This window comes from Equus przewalskii, chromosome 10, assembly GCF_037783145.1.
Source record: "Equus przewalskii isolate Varuska chromosome 10, EquPr2, whole genome shotgun sequence".
In the NCBI taxonomy this organism is placed as follows: Eukaryota; Metazoa; Chordata; class Mammalia; order Perissodactyla; family Equidae; genus Equus; species Equus przewalskii.
In genome coordinates this window covers 21,472,889-21,492,450 of record NC_091840.1, presented here as the reverse complement: position 1 = coordinate 21,492,450, position 19,562 = coordinate 21,472,889, and the positions used below count along the sequence as shown (strand labels likewise).

At 38.5% G+C, this 19,562-nt stretch overlaps 1 protein-coding gene and 1 pseudogene across 1 annotated transcript; both read right to left on the bottom strand.

Annotated features, from left to right (window-relative positions):
- Positions 1 to 1,163: 1,163 nt before the first annotated feature.
- On the bottom strand, positions 1,164 to 1,998 carry LOC139073889 (keratin-associated protein 9-7-like; annotated as a pseudogene).
- Positions 1,999 to 5,448: 3,450 nt separating this feature from the next.
- LOC103542109 (keratin-associated protein 9-6) lies at positions 5,449 to 6,614 on the bottom strand. The gene has a single exon (XM_070560463.1). The coding sequence runs from the start codon at positions 6,550 to 6,552 to the stop codon at positions 5,911 to 5,913; it is 642 nt and encodes a 213-aa protein (XP_070416564.1). The 5' UTR covers positions 6,553 to 6,614; the 3' UTR covers positions 5,449 to 5,910.
- Between the last annotated feature and the right edge of the window lie 12,948 nt (positions 6,615 to 19,562).

Here is a 19,562-nt window from a genome sequence, read left to right as displayed (position 1 = left end):
CAGATATACTAGAATATTCCACAGGTCACTTTCAGGCACACATGCCATGGAGAAAATCCCAAGGAGAAACTTTTAACCAAATAACTGAGGTTTCTTATCTACTTTGAACAGAGGCAACAAGTTCCTAATTTTCTGAAATTAACAATTGGTCATTTCTACAGCAATATTGCATTATTCTGGAGAACTTAAGTACGTTTTGCCTCACAAAACACAGGAGGTTGTTTTGTTCAACTAGATGGTTCAGAGGTTATGGATTGCTCAGAGTCATAAATGTGCATTGAACAGTTTCTTAATCCCAAACTTTATCAATATTTAATTTTCTTGAAAACATTTTGATCAGAACAAATTGCCGTAAATTTGGGGGAATGAAATATATGGTCCATTTTTTTGCAGGGAATTATTTAATTCCTTGTTCTGTCGATACTCAGGAGACAGAGGCAATTCAGAATTTGATTTATGTGATACTAAGAAACAAGTCCTTTTAGACGAGTCTCGTGAGGACACAGACGCTAGCAGTACTTGATGCAGATAAATTGACAGTAAAGGCTCCCTGAATTCATGAGAGCCCTAAAATGCAGTCCCCATTGCCCTAACATATAGATGCTGCTTGCTGAGGTGTGGGAAACTGATTTTGGAAGGACTTTGTAAACAAATGTTATCTCTATATATGAGAGCTTATTCCATCATTAAAGTAGAAATTCAGTTGCACATCTTACTAGTCCTCAGTATTCAATAGCATTGACGTCTATTGACATATAAATGTAGGTGCCCCTGAGCAGGGACCAAGGATCCAGTCCTGGATCTGAGTCTGTCCATTGGTAGCTATATGACACCACACAATGAAATTTTCTCATCTAAAAATGTGGAAAATAATTTATAGTGAGATGTTTTGCAGCTCAAGTTGGATAATGCATATGGTATGCAATATGTATATAAGTTCCTAATTCAGAAATACTGTACAGTAAAGAAAAACAGTATATGGAATGAAAATGGTATAGAATATCATTAAGAAATATATAGACAACTCAAAGTGATTATGGAAAGAAGAAAGCAGGATAAAAAATCACGAGTACATTAAAAAAGAAAATATGATCATGAAGAGTATTGATCAGTTGCATAAACCAATGAAAAAGTTATGAAGATTTATTTTCCTAAGTTACTTAGGGAGAGCAGGTGGCCCTGACTTCAGAGTCCAAGCAGGGATCATAATTTCATATTGAAGATGCACAAAGCTGGCACATGATCCACATACACAAAGAGGAAGAGAACTGGGGGAAGTTCTCTGCATTTCATCAAGCTGGTTCACAAGTCTTTCAACAGATAGATGAGTTACAGAAATGACGGTAGAGCATCCTGCTTGTCAGCAAAGCGTAGGAGTGAATTTGCCCCCAAAATGGCAAGTCAGCTAACAGAAGGCATTGTGTGCAGACGGTGGTTCTTTGGCAAGGTGATCAACAGCAACAAGGCTGGCAGCAGCTGGACTCACAGCAGGCTGGGCGGTAGCAAGGCTGGCAGCAGCTGGATCCGCAGCTCTGGGCTTGGCACCAAGGCAGACACAGGTGGGGTGGTAGCAGGTTCTCCAGCAGTACACGGGTCCAGAGCAAGCTGGCTGGCAGCAGGTGGTCTGACAGCAAGTTGAGGGGCAGCAAGGCTGGCAGCAGCTGGACCGACTGCAGGTTTGTCCACAGCAGCTGGACTCAGAGCAGGTGGGCTGGCAGAAGGGAGCGCTGCAGCAGGAAGGGCGGCAGCTAGTCACACAAGCTGTTGGTAGCAGGTGGTCCTGCAGCAGGTGTCTTGACAGCGAGTTTGGGGGCAGCAGGGCTGGCAGCAGCTGGACTCACAACAGCTGGACCCACTGCAGGTGGGCTGGCAGCAGGTGGTCCTGCAGCAGGTAGGCTGGCAGCAAGGGGAGCAGCAGGAGTGGGTCATGGTGTCAGAGGTGGAGGGTGGGCTCCTGTTCAGAGGTGAGTTTTTGAGAATGACTTCTGTTCTGGAGTTTTTATACGTGCAACCCCCAAAGTTGGCACCAAAGAGCAGGACTTTACTTATTCTTGTTTACATTGTTTTCCATGACCACTGGGGGAATTGTAAAGAGGAAGTTATTCTCTAAATGTTATGAATCTTTTCAAAATAATTGTTTAATCTGTTTCTTAATTGAAAGTAACTCACAGAAACTTTTTTTTCGGATAAAAAGAAATGGTCACATTCTCAGCTTTGTTCCTGCTTCAATCACAACCTGGTTGTGTGATATGATTCCTGCTGCCCTGGGGAGGTCAGAGCAGTTGGTCACTCTATGCCTAATCTGTTTACTACCAGAGTCATTCAGGTCACTGTACTTCCTTTTTCTTCTCTTTCTTCTTTTTTTTTGGTGAGGAAGATGGGCCCTGAGCTAAGATCTGTGTGAATCTTCCTCTATTTTGTATGTGGGATGCTGCCACAGCATGGCTTGATGAGCAGTGTATAGGTCCACAGCCAAGATCCAGACCCATGAACGCCAGCCTACCGAAGTGGAGCACACAAACTTGACCACCATGACCCTGGGCCAGCCCCTCTTTTTCTTTTATTAATGAAGTAATTAGATTAGATGAGGTGATAACTGAGGTATCTTTGCATTCTAACATGTTCAAAACTTTTTTGAGGTTTAACATTCATTTTAACAAGTGCTCAAATTTTTTATTTCCAACTTGATAAATTCTTATCAATGTCCAACTTGATCAATTACCTCAAAGCAAACACATCCATGTCACTGTTAACAAGTTACAAAATAGAACTTAAGCCTATCTCCTTCCAATTATACTCCCATTCCCAAAGGTAGGTAAGTTTAGACTGTTTCTAATCTTTATGTAAATTAAATAGTATAGAATTGGCCACTTCCTGTTTATATTATAATTGGGAGACTGATCCATGTGATTACGTGATTATCTGTGGTTCATTCATTCTCCTTGCTGTATAATCTTTTATTGCACTAATATGACACAATTTATTTGTTCACTCTACTGTGGATATACATGTGGATTGTTTGCAATTTTGAACTAATAAAAATAATGCTGCTATGAATGTTTTCGTACAGATCCTTTGGCAAAAATACATAAACATTTCTGTTGGATAAACATCTACAAGTAGAATTGCTCACAGAATAGCTTGGTCAAAGTGTTTATACTGTTTTCTGTAGAGGTCTTTCCCATATTTTATTGGATTTATTCCCAGGCATTTTCTTTTTCATGCTATTACAGGTTACAATTTGAAATTTTAATTTTTCACTGTTTCTGACATATAGAGAAATAACTCGTTTCTGTATGTTGATCTTGTGACCAAGCTCCCTTATTACTTCTAATAGTTCATCAATAGATTTTTTTTTTGTTTTTAAAATTTACCATGCACAAATCATATTAACTATAGTTGATAGGACTGCCCTTCTAAAGCTGGATTTAAAAGATACAAATAGGAGCAGAACCAATTTATGCAAAAAAGCACTTTAAAGCTAAAGAATGATGCCTAGACTAATCACAAACATAAAATGTGGGGTATGTGTAGTAAAAATGTAGGGCTTTTAGTAAGAGGGCAAACTTAAAGGACCATAAACTTAATGTAGATTGCTATTTATGTAGGTTACTATATATGAACCTCATGGTATCACAAACCAGAGAGCTATAATAAATACACAAAAAATAAAGAGAAAGGAACCCAAACATAATACTAGAGAAAGCCATCAAATCACAAGGGAAGAGAGTAAGAGAAAAAAGAAACAGAGAAGAACTAGTAAAACGCTATGTTAACATCCCTGCCGCCTTGGGTCTCCTGCATACTTTCCTCACTGGAATCACTGGTCAGTCAGAACGGCACTGCTGAGCAGTTCCTCCTCTCATCAGAACCCTTGATATTCTGTGCTGCAAAATCACTTTCATTTTACTCTAACCTCTGGTGTGTGCTTTCCCACCTCATGGGATGCACCTCCAACTATGGACAGCTTTCCGCTATTGACTGCATGAGTTTTAAGACGCTCATTTTTCCCCAAGGCCCCCGTCACCGACCTTGCCAAATAGATCTTTGTTGTTAAGATTAAGTTCAGAGCAGTTTCCCTAAATATTCTAGATGTTACCAGATTCTGGTTTAGTGGAATTAAATATCCTTGAAATATATGGATGTCTGTTACCATTCTTATCACTCGCATCTGTGCCAATTTTGTAAGATGCTTCTAGTTGCATTATCCATTCTCTCTTCTAAGCTCCCTCAAAGATTGTGAATCTATTCATCTCTGATTTTATCTTCCACCATACATTCTCTACTGCGGAAGTAGAAGACAAGAGATCTTGGTTATGGGAATTAAAATCATATGGAACAGTATTCAAATTCCTGTTCTGCCACTCACTAGCTGTATACCTGGGGGAAAATATAGAAAAATTCGTCACCTCATGAATTGTTTCTCATATATATTGTGCCATCATCCTTTAAATATTCCTTTCTTTTCGCACTATCATCTTGCATATTACGTCCACGCATGGATGAATCTGGAAGCATTTTCTTTCTCTTTTTTCCCCTCTTTTACTGGGTCAGCCAGTCTACAGGCAGATGCCTTCCTGAAGAGACCACGATTCTTGTATTTTCAAGGGATATCACAAAAACAAGTTTATTCATCACCCTTATTTTTTGTAGAGAATATTTTCTTTTCCTTTTCTTTTTCTTTGGTAATTTAAGATTTAGTCTCTTTTTTTTATCTCTGTAACCCCAACTTAACACAAACTAACTTCAATTTTATAAATTATAAACATCCAAACCAAGGTATTAATGAGAAGCTATAGCCTGTCCACGGAGAACGGCTGAGTTTAGTGCTGACCTCAGTGACTAAAGAATACGTGACAATTGCCAGCACAATTCCATTGGACTCCTGCAAAAACTAACTGACTGTAATATACGATTATGGAATACCTTAAGCCTCATTAGTTGATAGTCTTAATAGCAGCTTTTATGCCAGGTGGAGAATTTCTACTGCTACAGATCAACAGCTTCTGGTATCCGAAGCCAGTGGAAAGAGAAAATACTTCCCAAACCCCCCAGTACCTAGCTATGTACCTTTTAGTTGTGGGTCCTTATAGTTGTGGCATGTGGGACACCGCCTCAGCATGGCTTGATGAGCGGTGCCATGTCCGCGCCCAGGATCCAAACTGAGGAAACCCTGGGCCGCCGAAGCGGAGCGCACAAACTTAACCACTCAGCCACTGGGCCGGCCCCTAAAAGTAAGTGCTTTTGAGCAGGAATAGAGCCCATCCTGAATCTGAGTCTATTCATTATTGGCTATATGACATTACACAATGAAATATGTTTTTCTGAAGAATGGATACAATAATTGGGGGCTATTACAGTTCTCCGAGCAGATAATGCTTATGGTGTGCAATGTGTATTTAATCCCAGGATCAGGAATGCTGTACGATAAATCAACACAATATGGAGTGAATTATGGTGTAGAATTTATTAAGAAACACAAAGGTAAGATTCCTGCATCTAGGAAAACAACTCAAAGTGGTCATAAAAGAAGAAAGGAGAATACAAGAAACATGAGTACATTGATAAAGAAAATATGACTATGAAGAGTATTGATCAGTTGCAGAAACCTATGAAAAAGCTATGAGGGTTTGTTTTCCTAAGTTACTGAGAGGGAACAGGTGATCCTGACTTCAGAGGATGCACGAAGCTGTCACATGATCCACATACATAAGGAGGAAATGAATTGGGGGAAGCCCTCTGCACCCCATCAAGCTGATTCACAAGCTTTTAAACAGGCAAATGAGTAATAGAAATGATGGTAGAGCGTGCTGCTTGTCAGCAAATTCTAGGAAGTGAATTTGCCCAAAACATGGCAAGTTCAATTAACAAAAGGTGTTTTGTGCAGATGGTGGTTCTTTGGTGAGGTGATCAGCAGCAGGAAGGCTGGCAGCAGCTGGACTCACAGCAGGCTGGGCGGCAGCAAGGCTGGCAGCAGCTGGATCCGCAGCTCTGGGCTTGGCAACAAGGCAGGCAGACGCAGGTGGGGTGGTAGCAGGTTCTCCGGCAGTACACGGGTCCAGAGCAAGCTGGCTGGCAGCAGATGGTTTGACAGCAAGCTGGGGGGCAGCAAGGTTGGCAGCAGCTGGACCGACTGCAGGTTTGTCCACAGCAGCTGGACTCAGAGCAGGTGGGCTGGCAGCAGGGAGCGGGGCAGCAGCTGGTCACACAGGTTGGTTGGTAGCAGGTGGTCCTGCAGCAGGTGGTTTGACAGCGTGTCTGGGGACAGCAAGGTTGGCAGCAGCTGGACTGAGGGCAGGTTTGTCCACAGCAGCTGGACTCGGAGCAGGTGGGCTGGCAGCAGGGAGCGCTGCAGCAGGAAGGGCGACAGCTGGTCACACAAGTTGGCTGGTAGCAGGTGGTCCTACAGCAGGTGGTTTGACAGCGTGTCTGGGGACAGCAAGGTTGGCAGCAGCTGGACTGACTGCAGGTTTGTCCACAGCAGCTGGACTCAGAGCAGGTGGGCTGGCAGCAGGTAGGCTGGCAGCAAGGGGAGCAGCAAGAGTGGGTCATGGTCAAGGGTAGAAGGTGAACTCCTGTTCAGAGGTGAATTTCTCAGATTCTGATGACTCCTTCTGTTCTGGGGCTTTTATACACTGGACCCCCGATGTTGTGACCAACAAGCAGGACTTTCCTCGTTGTTGTTTACATCGTTTTTGTAGTCACTGGGGAATTGTCGGGAGGAAATTGTCCCCTAGTGTTTTGAGGCTTCTGTAAATTAGTGTTTGATCTTTTTCTTAATTGGGAGTACCAGTTAAGAACCTTTTTCAGAAATGAGAAAGAGAGGAAGCATCACCAGCATCATTTCTATCTGGTCCTGTGATAGTTCCTACTGGCCTGGTGAAGGTCAAAGGTCAGGATGCTGAGACATTCTGTGATGAATGGAGCCCTGCTTGGGTCCCAGTCTGAGCTCCCAGAAAGTCTTACTGAAGTCTACAACATCTCTATATCTGTGGCAACCTATTCGAAATTTGTTTCCCAGTTCGATCAGAGACACGGGTAGAGGATGGTTGGCACATTCTTTTTCATATGCAAACTAGTGCCAAAGAAAGAGGATAGAGGCAGAAGCAGTACGCTGGGTTTCAAACAGCATCAATCCATCACTATTTCCTAGCTGGGTCAGTGATCTCAGGTGAGACATCTCAACTTGCGCATACTCGCTTCTATAAATTGACGTAGATAGGTTAGATAAGATGATAGCAAAAGTATATTTGAAGTTGAAATTTATGTATTTCACCTGATGTGGAAAATTGTCAGCCACAAGTTCTTAAATTTTTTTCTCTCTTCTGGGTACATACGTAGGAGTGAAATTGCCAAGTCATAGGGAAAGCCTACAGCCAACATTAACAGAGAAATAAAACAGTTTTTCAACATTTCACTCCCTGCAGTGTCTCCTGTTGTCTGATATTGTGAGCCTACTGAATTATACTGGTATGTACTTATGTTTTAAATTTGCATTTCTTTGATGACTAATATATATCAGACGTTTGTTGTTCCTTTTCCATGAAGTTCCTGATCGAGTCTTTTACCATATTTCTTCTTGGTTGTCAGTTTCTTATTGATTTTATAGATTCTAGATATATGTTAAATATACATACTATTTAGATTATATATGTTACAAATATTTTCTCTCACTCTGCATTCTGTCTTACCTTTTCAATTTTTTAATGTTGTCTTTTGTTAGTAGAAGTTCTTACTTTTAATGTAGCCCAATGAATCTGCCTTTTTCTTAATTTTGCTGTGTTTAGAGTCTTTAAAAATCTTTTAGTAGCTCAAGATTAGGAAAATGTTCTCCCTTATTATTTTCTAAAAGCTTTATTATTTTACCTTTTACACTTATATCTACAATATAGCTGTAATTAATTGTTATATATTAAGAGATAGAAACAAGTTTCATTTATTCCCAGCTGGATATCTTACTGTCCCAGCATCATTTATTAAAAGACCATCCTTTCCCCATTAATCCGCCTTACTACATTTGCTGTAAATCAAGTCATGTTATTTGCATGGATCATTTTCTTGGATTCTTATTCTGCTCTGTAGGTCTGTTTGTTTGTTCTTGTGCCAATATCAATCACACCATCTAAAGGACAGCAAAGTTTTAATGTATTTTGATGTCTGGCTGTGTAAAACCTCCTACTTTGTTCTTATTCAAGATTGTCTTGGCCTTTTGCCTATTCAGATACATTTTAGAATCTCGTAAGTCCCACTCTTTCCACACAGCCCCCACACATACCCACAAAAGCTGCTTGCCTTTTAACTGTATCATATCGCGATCATCGATCTTTTCGGGGAGAATTGACATTTTTCATGCATTGAGTCTTCCAACTCATTAACATAATATATCCCTTCGTTTGTTTAAATCTTTTTTAACTCCTCATAATTGTGTCTTGTAGATGTCTGTGAAGAGTTCTTGCACATCTTTTATTACATTTATTGTTAGTTAAATAATGTTTATGATATTATAAGTAGAATTATTTTAATTTAGTTTTTTACTTGGCTATATCTGTCATATAAATAAAACTTTTTTTCCTCTTTTGATAGATACCTTTTAATATCTAGCAACCTTGCTAAACACCCCTGTTAATTCTAATAATGCAACCAAAGATTGCCTTGGATTTTCTATGTACACAGTAATTATATTTGTGAATACTGAGTATCATATTACTTCTTTGTAAATCCTCTTACCTGTTGCTCCTTCTTCTTGCCTTTGTACGTGAGATAAAACCTCCAGAACAATGTGAATGAAAGTAGTGATTACAAAGATCTTCATTTTGCTCCTGATTGATAAGGAAGATTTCCTAAAGTATGATGTTTTCTATTTTTAAAAAATAATAATATATAATTCATAAGCCATCAAATTCTCAACTTTGAAGTGTACGTTTCAGTGGTTTTTGGTATATTCAAAAGGTTGTGCACCACCACCACTACATTATTCCGGAATATTTTCACCACTGGAACAAAGAAACTCTATACTCATTACCAATCATGTCTTATTCCCCATTATCCCTCTTTCTTCAGTGCCTGGCAAGCACCAGTCAACTTGCTGTCTCTGTGGATTTGCCTGTTCTGGACCCTTCATACAAGGGGAACCATACAAGAGGTGGCCTCGTGTGTTTGCTTTTTTCACTAAGTATAATATTTTCAAGATTCACCTATGTTGTAGAATGTATCAGCACTTCCTTCTTTTTATGATGGAATAATATTCTCTTGCATGAATATACCACATTTTATTTATCCATTTATCAGATGGTGGACTTTTAGGTTTTGTCCATGTTTTGGTTATTATGAATTATGCTGCTATAAACATTCCTATACAAGGTTTTTAGTGTATATGTGAACATATGTTTTCATTTCTCTTGGGTAGATACCTATGAATAGGTCACATGTTAAATGTAGGTTTAACTTTTGCAGAAACTTCCAAAATGTTTCCCAAAGCAGCCTCACCATTTCACATTCCCACCAGCAATGTGTGAAGATTTTCTTTTCTCTATATCCTTGCCAATAGTTATTATTATTTATCCTTTTATCGAAGGCATTTTTGTGGGTAGTAAGTGGTATTATATTATGGCTGTGATTTGCGTTTACCTAACGACTGAAAATGTTGAACACCTTTTCAAGTGCCTGTTGGTGATTTGCATATTCTCTTTGGAGAAATGTGTAGTCAATACTTTGCCCAATTTTTAATTGGGTTGTCTTTTAATTGTTGAGTTGTAAGAGTTCTTCATATATATATATATATCTATAGAGAGAGAGAGAGAGAGAGATATCTCAGATAAATAATTTGCAAATATTTCCTCCCATTCTCTGGGCTGCTTTTAGGTTCTTGATAGCGTCCTCTGAAGCGTAAAGGTTTTTATTTCTGATGAAGATGAATTTATCTATTTTTCTTTAGTTGTTTACATTTTTGGTGTTATAGCTAACAAGTCATTGCATAATCCAAGATCAGTAAGATTTTTACCTGTGATTTCTTCTGATATTTTTTATAGTTTTAGCTCTTATATCTTTGTTGATGATCTATTTTGAGTTAATCTTTGCATATGGTGTGAGGTAAGGGATTAACTTCATTCTTTCGACTGTGGATATCCAGTTATCTCAGCACAATTTGTTGAAAAGACTATTCTTTCACCATTAAACTGCCTTGGTACCCTCGTCAAAAATCAAGTGAACATAAATATATAGGTTTATTTTTGGACTCTCACTTCTATTTCATTAATCCCTATGTCCTTCCTTATGCCAGGACCACATATTGAGTATTGTAGGTTTGTATTAAGTTTTGAAATTGGGGAATGTGAGTCCTCCAACTCGGTTCTTCATTTTCTAGATTGTTTTGGCTACTGCATTTCCATATGAATTTTAGAGTCACATTTCAATTCCCGCAAAAAAGCCAGCTGGGATTACGTTAGGGATTGCATTGAAAACATAGATCAATTTGGGAAGTATTGCCATCTTAAGAATATTAAGACTTCCAACCCATGAACAAGGGACTCTTTTCCATTTTTTTACATTTAATTTCTGTCGATGTTTTGTAGTTTTCAGTGTACAAGTCTTATACTTCTTTCGTTAAATCTATTTTTGCGTATTTTGTTCTTATCGATGCTAACACAAACAGAATTGTTTTCTTAATTCCACTTTTAGGTTGTTCATTGCTAGTCTATGGAAATACAACTGATTTTTTTAATGATCTTGCATCCTACAATCTTGCTAAACTCATTTATTAGTTCCAAAACTGTTTTGTAGATTCCATAGTGTTTTCTATGTCAAGATCACATCATCCAATTATAGACATATTTCCTATTCTTTCTTTCCAATCTGGATGGTCTTTATTTCATTTTATTTTTAACTTCCAGTACAATGTGAAGCAGAATGTCCAGTACAATATTGAAGAGAGGAGGTAAGAGCAGACATCCATGTCTTATTCCTAATACTTGGGGAAATTTTTCAGTTTTTCATCATTGAGTTAATGTTATCTGTGAGTTTTTGATAGATGCCATTATTCGGGTTGAGGAAATACTCTTCTGTTCTTAGTTTTTTGAGTTTTTTTTTTTATCATGAGCGGGCATTAGATATTGTCAAATGTTTCTTTCTGCAGCTATTGAGATGACAATGTGGAAACTACTCTATCATTGTTGTCTTTCATTCTATTAACATGGCTTATTGCATTCATTGAATTTTTTATATGTTGAACAAACTTTGCTTCTTTTTTTAGTTATAGTACTCTAGGCCTCCTACATTTTTCCTTCATTGACTCACTTGTGATTACACAGTCAGGATGACATTTTGCAGAGTTTCTATTCTTATTAACCATCTTCTCTCCCAGTGTCAATACACAGAAAATCACATTCATCTTCCTCTAAACTTAGGACCTATCCTCCCACTGTGTAGAATATACTTCTGCTCATGCCCAGCATGTCTCTGCCTGGCTGTTGTGAACTTTAACATAGTCATTTCCCCCCATTTCTTTTCACCGACTTTGCCAACCAATACTTTTTTCTTGTTAGAATCAAGTGAAGAGTAGTTTCCTAAATGTTTAAGCTCTTTGGAGAGGCTTCATGTTAACAGAATGAAGTCCCCATGGAACATCTAATCTTTCCTTTCCTATCCTCTCTCATTTCCATATGTATCTTTTTGTGAGCTGCTCTGAGATGACATCATCCATTTTCTGTGGTAACCTCCATCAATTACAGTCCTTCTGTTGTCTCTGTTTTAATTTCATTCATTTGTTCTCCACTGAAGATGTAACAAACAATAGTGTATATCTCTGGGAGCTGTGAATCAGAATTCGATTGTTGAATACTCACCTCCATAATCTGTCACTCACTGTCAGCAGTCCTTGGGCAAGTTATTTAACACATTTTTCTAGTTGAATCCTTTTACGAATTTTTGGTATTCTTCTGTTTATTTTATAGCAGCTGCTTTGTATAGTAAGCAGATCATTGGGGCTAATCTGGAAGTTTTTCTCTACTTTTTTCCTCTCTTCAGCATCATACCAGAAGCCCAAAGCTAGTTTGTCTTCTTCACTCCCCAAAGAATATAGTTTCTTTTTATGCTTGTCCTCAGCAAGTCTAAAAAGGGCCACAAACTTGGAATCTTGTTTACCTGTGTATCCCCTGCATGAATGCAGTGACTGGTGCCCAGTAGGTGCACAATACCTAATTGTTAAAGGAAAAGGTCTTTTGAAGCTACAGATTGCAAATCAGTTAGTTTTTATTGTTGTTGTTTGTTTCTAAACCCCAGTCATTGATAGTGAAATGAGATAAATGTGAAAACAGTAAGCCATTCATTTTCATGTGCAAGACTTTGTTTTGTTTTGTTTTTTCAATTATTTTATTGAGATCATAATGGTTTATAACATTGTGTAATTTCAGGTGCACATTATTATTTATCGGTTTCTGTATAGACTGTATCATGCTTACCACCAATAGTCTAATTTTCATCCATCACCATGTATATGTGCCCCTTTACCCCTTTTACCCACTCTCCAATCCCCTTTCCTTCTGGTAACCACTAATCTGTTCTGCTTATCCACGTGTTTGTTTATCCTCCACATATGAGTAAAATCATACTGTGTTTGTCTTTCTAGGTCTAGCTTATTTCACTTAACATCATACCCTTAAGTTCTATCCATGTTGTTGGAAATGGGATGATTTTGTCTTATTTATGGCTGAGTAGTATTCCAATGTGTATAGATATATATACCACATCTTCTTTATCCATTCATCAGTTGAAGGGCACTTGGGTTGCTTCTACATCTTGGCTATTGTGAATAATGCGGCCATGAACATAGGGGTGCATAAATCTCTTTGAATTGTTCATTTCAAGTTCTTTGGATAAATACCCAATAGTGGGATAGCTGGACTGTATGATATTTCTATTTTTAATTTTTTGAGAAATCTCCATACTGTTTTCCATAGTGGCTGCACCAGTCTGCATTCCCACCAGCAGTATGTGAGGGTTCCCTTTTCTCCACATCCTCTCAGCATTTATTATTTTTTGTCTTGGTGATTATAGCCATTCTGACAGGTGTAAAGGTGATATCTCATTGTAGTTTTGCTTTGCATTTCCCTAATGATTAGTGATGTTGAACATCTTTTCATGTGCCTATTGGCCATCTGTATATCTTCTTTGGAAAAATGTCTGTTCATATCCTCTACCCATTTTTTGATCAGGTTGTTTGTTTTTTTTATGGTTGAGTTGTATGACTTCCACATGCAAAAGAATGAAAGTAAACCGTTATCTTACACCATACACAAAAATTAACTCAAAATGGATTAAAGACTTGAAAGTAAGACCTGAAATCATAAAACCTCTAGAAGAAAATATAGGCAGTACACTCTTTAACATCGGTCTTAGCAGTGTCTTTTCAAATACCATGTCTACTCAGGCAAGGGAAACAAAAGAAAAAATAAACAAATGGGACTGCACCAGAATAAAAAGCTTCTTTAAGACAAAGGAAACCATGAACAAAATGAAAAGACAACCAACCAACTGGGAGAAAATATTTGCAAATCATATATCCAACACGGGGTTAATTTCCAAAATATAAAGAGAACTCATACAACTCAACAACGAAAAGACTTTCTTGATCACAGAGAAGCCACTTTGGTCTCCTCTGCTGCATCAGAGATAAAGCGGTGCAGTAGAAACAGAGTTGTTTTTCTAAGCCAACCAAGCTGTTGACAAGCTGTGCGGCTGTGTGAGTTGGTGCGTGTTCTATTGGCTCCTCGAGCTCCGTTTATTCCGCTTTAACGTGCGTGCAGTTCAGACCTCCCTTGAACACTGTTTGTTTCTGTTCTTGAGGTCCTTCTAAGTCCCTAAATGTTCTTTGATTGATTCAAAACCAGCTGTCTCCTGAGAGGCTATTGTTTTTGAAGTCCATAAGCAACTAAATATGTAAAAATTTTGAAAGAAACATGCAGTGCTATACACACGTCTTAGGCGTTCTCTTGGGAGTAACAGGAAAACCGTCTTCTGCAAAGCTTCCAGGGCAGTATTCGCTACCTTGACAAATTTACCAGGAACCGGCTTTCAGCCTGACAGACTCCGAAAACCGATCCTATTTACATTCCAAAAACTGATCTTATTTACATTCCAAGGGTGAAACCACCCCTTGGGGCAGACTCACTTTCACCAAGCCCATAAAATCAGTGTGCCAATTTATTAATTTACGTGAGAAATAACTTAGAGAGGAGCTGCAGGAGCTGGAGTTTTCAAAGGGCTTTTCTATTGGCATTTTCTTCCTGTAGCTATAACTGCATCAGAGTTAAATCATAACCCAAAGGTTATTTTCTGGGCAGAGATTTAGAATATTCTAACATTCCATGGGCACTTGAAATGAATGTGTATTCTGTTGTTTTGGGGTGGACTTTCTAGAAATGTTGATTAGATCCTGCTGATGGATGTTGTTGAATTCTTCTATATTTTTGTCGATTTTTCTGTCTACCTGCTCTATTAACTGTTGAGAGATGGATGTTGAAGTCTCCAACTTTAATTTGGATTTTTCTATTTCTCTTTTCAGTTCTATGGGTTTTTCTTCACTTATTTTGCAGCTCTAAGGCATACACATGATGGATTGCTATGTCTTCTTGATTGATTGGCCTTTTTACCGTCTTACAATGTCCCTCTCTGTCTCTGGTAATTTTCTTTGCTCTGAAATATATTTCATCTGATATTACTATAGCCTCTCCTGCTTTCCTGTGATTAATGTTTGCGTGATACCTCTTCTTCCGTCTCTTTACTTTCAACCTGTCTATATTATTATACTTAAGGCGAGCTCCTTGTAGATAGTCTATTGTTGGGCCATGTTTTTTTAATGCAATCTGCCAATCTCTTTTAAGTAGTTTATTTAAGCCATTTGCATTTTATGCTTCTCTGTTTTTACTGCCTTCTGTAGGTTGTTTGAAATACTCATTGTATTCTTCAGTTCCAAAAGTTACATATGGTTCTTCTTCATATCTTGTATTTCTTTGCTGAGGCTCTCTAGTTTTCATTTGTGTAAAGTGTATTCATAGCTGCTCATTGAAGTCTTTTTATCATGACAGCTTTAAAATCTATGTCAGATCATTCTAGATCTCTGTCATTTCAGTGTTAGCCTTTATTGATTGTCTTTTTTCATCTAGTTACAGATCTTCCTGGTTGTTGTATGTTGAATTCTGAGCTCATTTTTTGTTAATACCTGGATGACTTTTTTTTTTTATTGTGGTAACATTGGATTATGACATTATATAACTTTCAGGTGTACATCATAATATATTTCGAATTCTGTGTAGATTGCATCATGTTCACCACCCAAAGACTAAATACAGTCCATCACCACACACGTGTGCCTAATCACTCCTTTCACCCTCCTCATTCTCCCCTTTGCCTCTGGTAACCACTAATCCAGTCTCTGTTGCTATGTGTTTGTTTGTCGTTGTTGTTGTCTTCTACTTATGAGTGAGATCATACGGTATTTGACTTTCTTCCTCTGACTTATTTCACTCATCATAATACCCTCAAGGTCCATCCATGTTGTTACCAATGGCAGGATTTCATCCTTTTTTATGGCTGAGTAATATTCCGTTGTGTATATATACCACATCTTCTTTATCCACTCATCCCTTGATAGGCACTTAGGTTGTTTCCAAGTATTGGCTATCATGAATAATGCTGCAATGAACATAGGGGTGCGTGTATCGTTACGCATTCATGTTTTCATGTTCTTTGGATAAATACCCAGCAATGGAATAGCTGGATCATATGGTAGATCTATTCTTAATTTTCTGAGGAAACTTCATACTGTTTTCCATAGTGGCTGCACCAGCTTGCACTCCCACCAGCAGTGTATGAGACTTCCCTTCTCTCCACATCCTCTCCAACACTTGTTTCCTGTCTTGTTAATTATAGCCATTCTGACGGGAGTGAGGTGACATCTCATTGTAGTTTTGATTTGAGTTTCCTTGAGAGTTAATGATGCTGAACATCTTTTCATGTGTCTGTTGGCCATTGGTATATCTTCTTTGGAGAAATCTCTGTTCAGATCTTTTGCCCATTTTTTTATTAGTACCTGGACAATTTTGTACTATGTTATGAGATTCTGTATCTTATTTAAACCTGCAGTTTTAGGTGGCTCTCTCTGACATTGTTCCAGCAGGAGAATGTTGTGGGGTTTGCTGCCTGATTATTGTCACATAAGCTAGAAGTCCAGTTTCCCTGCTCAGTCTTTGTCGACACCAAAGCTGGGCTGACTCCTCATTACTGCTGAGCAGGGATGGGAGCTCTGGCTCCCTGCATGGTCCCCACTGACACTCTGTGTGTTGGGGAGCACTCATTGCTGGCAAGGGTGGAAGTTTCAGGTCTCTGCCTGGCCTTTTCTGATACCACCACAGTGAAGTATTAGGGCAACTCCTTTCAGCTTTTCAGGGATAGAAGTCCAGGCTCCCCACTCAACCTTTGCTGGCATGGTTGGGGGCCACAGTTTTCTCCAGAGTAAGGCAGTTATTGTCTAAAAGTTTTCCTTTTTGCTAAATGGCCCCTTTCCTGATCCTTTAGGATCGGGCTTCTTCAGCTCAAGTTTGAGATACATGAGGCAAAAAGGAACCCTAAGTAACTCGCCTCCTTGTCATTTCTCAGGTTCTGAGGTCCCTAGCCTGTCTGCCTTTTCCTCTCCACCTTTCAGTCTTTTTATGTTTGTTTTATACATAATGTTCAGGGTTTTTCATTATGCTTAGCAGGAAGTACATAGAAAAGAATATACATTCCATCTTTCTGTAAGATGTTTTCAATTGGATTTTTACTAAAAATAATAAATACATTAAAAACAATAAGGGAAGCTATTAGCAATATGGCCAGCCCTGATGTTCTAGTGATGAAGATTCAGCGCTGTCATCACCACAGCCAGGGTTCCTTTCCCGATCAGGGAACTAACCGCCCATCTGTCGGCTGTCATACTGTGGTGGTTGCATGTTGTTGTGATGCTGAAAGCTATGCCACTTGTATTTCACATACCGGCAAGGTCACCTGGGATGGAGAGATTTCAGCACAGCTTCCAGACTAGGACAGACTAGGAAGAAGGCCCGGGATACCCATTTCCAAAAACGTTGGCCATGAAAACCCTGTGAATAGCAGCAGAGCATTGTCTGATGTAGCGCCAGAAGGTGAGAGGATGCTGCAAAAAGACAGGGCAAGTTTTCACCTCTGCTGTACACAGAGTCGCTGGGAGTCAGAATCGACTGGAAAGCACTACCAACAAATTAGCAATATAAACAAATCCAAGAAAACACCAGTAAGAACCAAGCAGAGATAACAATATTGCATCAGTGGTAATGTCCTGTTTTTGGTGACTGGCCTGCATGATTAAAGGCATACGCTGAAGTACTTAGTGACAAGGGGGCATTTAGTGATAAAAGGAGATTATATCTGCAATTTCCTCTTAAATGGCTCAGGGAAAACCAACATGGTATTACACATACGTATAGAGATCATGTTAAAGAAAACGGTAAAATGTTAACATTTAGGGAATCTGAGTAAAGGCATATGGTAATCCTTTGTACTATTTTTGCAACTTTTCTATAAGTCTGAAATTATTTCAAAATGAAAAGTGAATAAAAGTTAAAAAATCTACCATGGAGAGAGGAGACAGAACCAAGCATAATATTAGGTACAAAACAAACACAAGAACACATATTAAATTAAATTAAATTAAAACATGTATTAAAGCACATAAATTGTTGTTGTTGTTACATGCCATCGTCGGCTCCGACTCCTGGTGACCCTATGAAAGAGTGATGTCCACAAGGTCCTGTCCTCAACAGCCTTACTCAGCTCCTGTAGACTATGCCTATGGCTTCCTTTATAGAGCGAATCTGTCTCGTATCTGGTCTTCCTCTTTCCCTGCTGCCTTCTACTTTTCCCAGCATTATTGTCTTTTCCAAAGAATCTTGCCTTCTCCTGGTGTGCCCAAAGTAGGACAGCCTCAGTTTTACTATTTTTTGCTTCCAGAAATAGTTCAGGCTTAATTTGCTCTAGGACCCAAGTACACAAGTGATGAGATAAATTGTAGAAGATACAATTTGGAAGTTTTGGAAGATCAAAACTGCAGAATCCATAATGCAAAGGAAGAGATTCATAACTGATTGACAACGACAATATTACATATCAAAACTTGTGGGATGCTTAAAAAATGGTGCTTTTACTTCAATTCATAGCTTTAACTATTTATAATAGACAAGAAGAAAATCTCAAAATTAGTGAACTAAGTGTCCATCTTAGTGAGTCAGAAAAAGAAAAATAGAATTAACCCAAAAAAGCATAAATTAACAAAAGAATAAAGATAGAATAGAGAAGATCAAAAAAGCCAAAATTTCTCTCATATAAAAAAATACATCTAACAAACTTGATAAGCCACTAGCAGGATTGATTGAGAACAAGAGAGAAGACATAAGTAAATTATATTCTGGACGAAAATAGGGACATATTTAGGAATAAAGCAGAGAATGTTCCATAACCAAAGCTGGAAAAATTATCCACATGGAAAATAACTTGGATGCTATGATAATTACATATAATATACAAAAAAATCAACTCCAGGAGTATTAATAACTTGAAAATCAAAAACAAAACTTTAAAACCCTTACTGGATAATTTATATCAATGACTTTGGATTTTGATGTAGGCAAACATCTCTTGGAAAAGACAAAAACCGTGTTAGTTTAAAAGAAATTATTGATAGCTTCAACTAGAAATTAAGAAACCTAAGAAAATTTGATCATTAAATTTCACATTTCAGACTGAGGAAATGTGTTTGTAATAAATCCATCCAATGCCTGTCTTCTCTACTTGGACTCTATTTCCTTGCATTGCCATTTGGAAAACACAGAAAGGATGAAACCCGAGGTGAATTGAGCCTCGCATCATGTGTTTCTCTTGTTCAAGGATCATGGCCCAGGGTTGATTATTGTCCAATGCCTGCAGACAGTAGTTTTAGATATTTTCCCAGCTTTCATTATTGTTTGCAGCAGGAGGATAAATCTTATACTAGCTTCTATGTTACGAGTGGGATCAGAAGCCTCCTGAAGCTTGGTTGTAACTCATCCCTGTGACTCATCAACACCATCCTCCCTTCAGAGGCGCTTCCCAGAGTCAGCAGCACTAAGAAAAAGCAGATGGAGACGGACAATGGTTCTGACCTCTCCCTAAGCTAACCTGGAACTGTGAGGAGACCAAACACTACACTCAGCTTTAAAAATGAGGATTGGTGCCAACTGATCTGGGCAATGGTGACTGCATTTCTCATTTCAGGAAAATAGTTCTACTGGTTATGTATCAATTAGAAAAGCAAACAAATCAATTACCCACCAAAAATTCATAGCACTGAAGGAACAACTTCCTCCTTGAGCATCTCCTCGTGGACTAGAGGAATTAGCGTAAACGGTAATAATAAGTTCCGCTCATTGGTCCAAATTTTGGAGTACCATGTATAAAAGGTATGGTAGAGAAGGAAATACCAGGCTCCGAGAAATTTATCTCTGCTCAGAAGCCCCCCT

What these genes read in the sequence shown, in the direction of transcription:
- LOC103542109 (XM_070560463.1), bottom strand. Translation starts at nt 6,552, where the DNA reads ATGACCCACTCTTGCTGCTCCCCTTGCTGCCAGCCTACCTGCTGCCAG.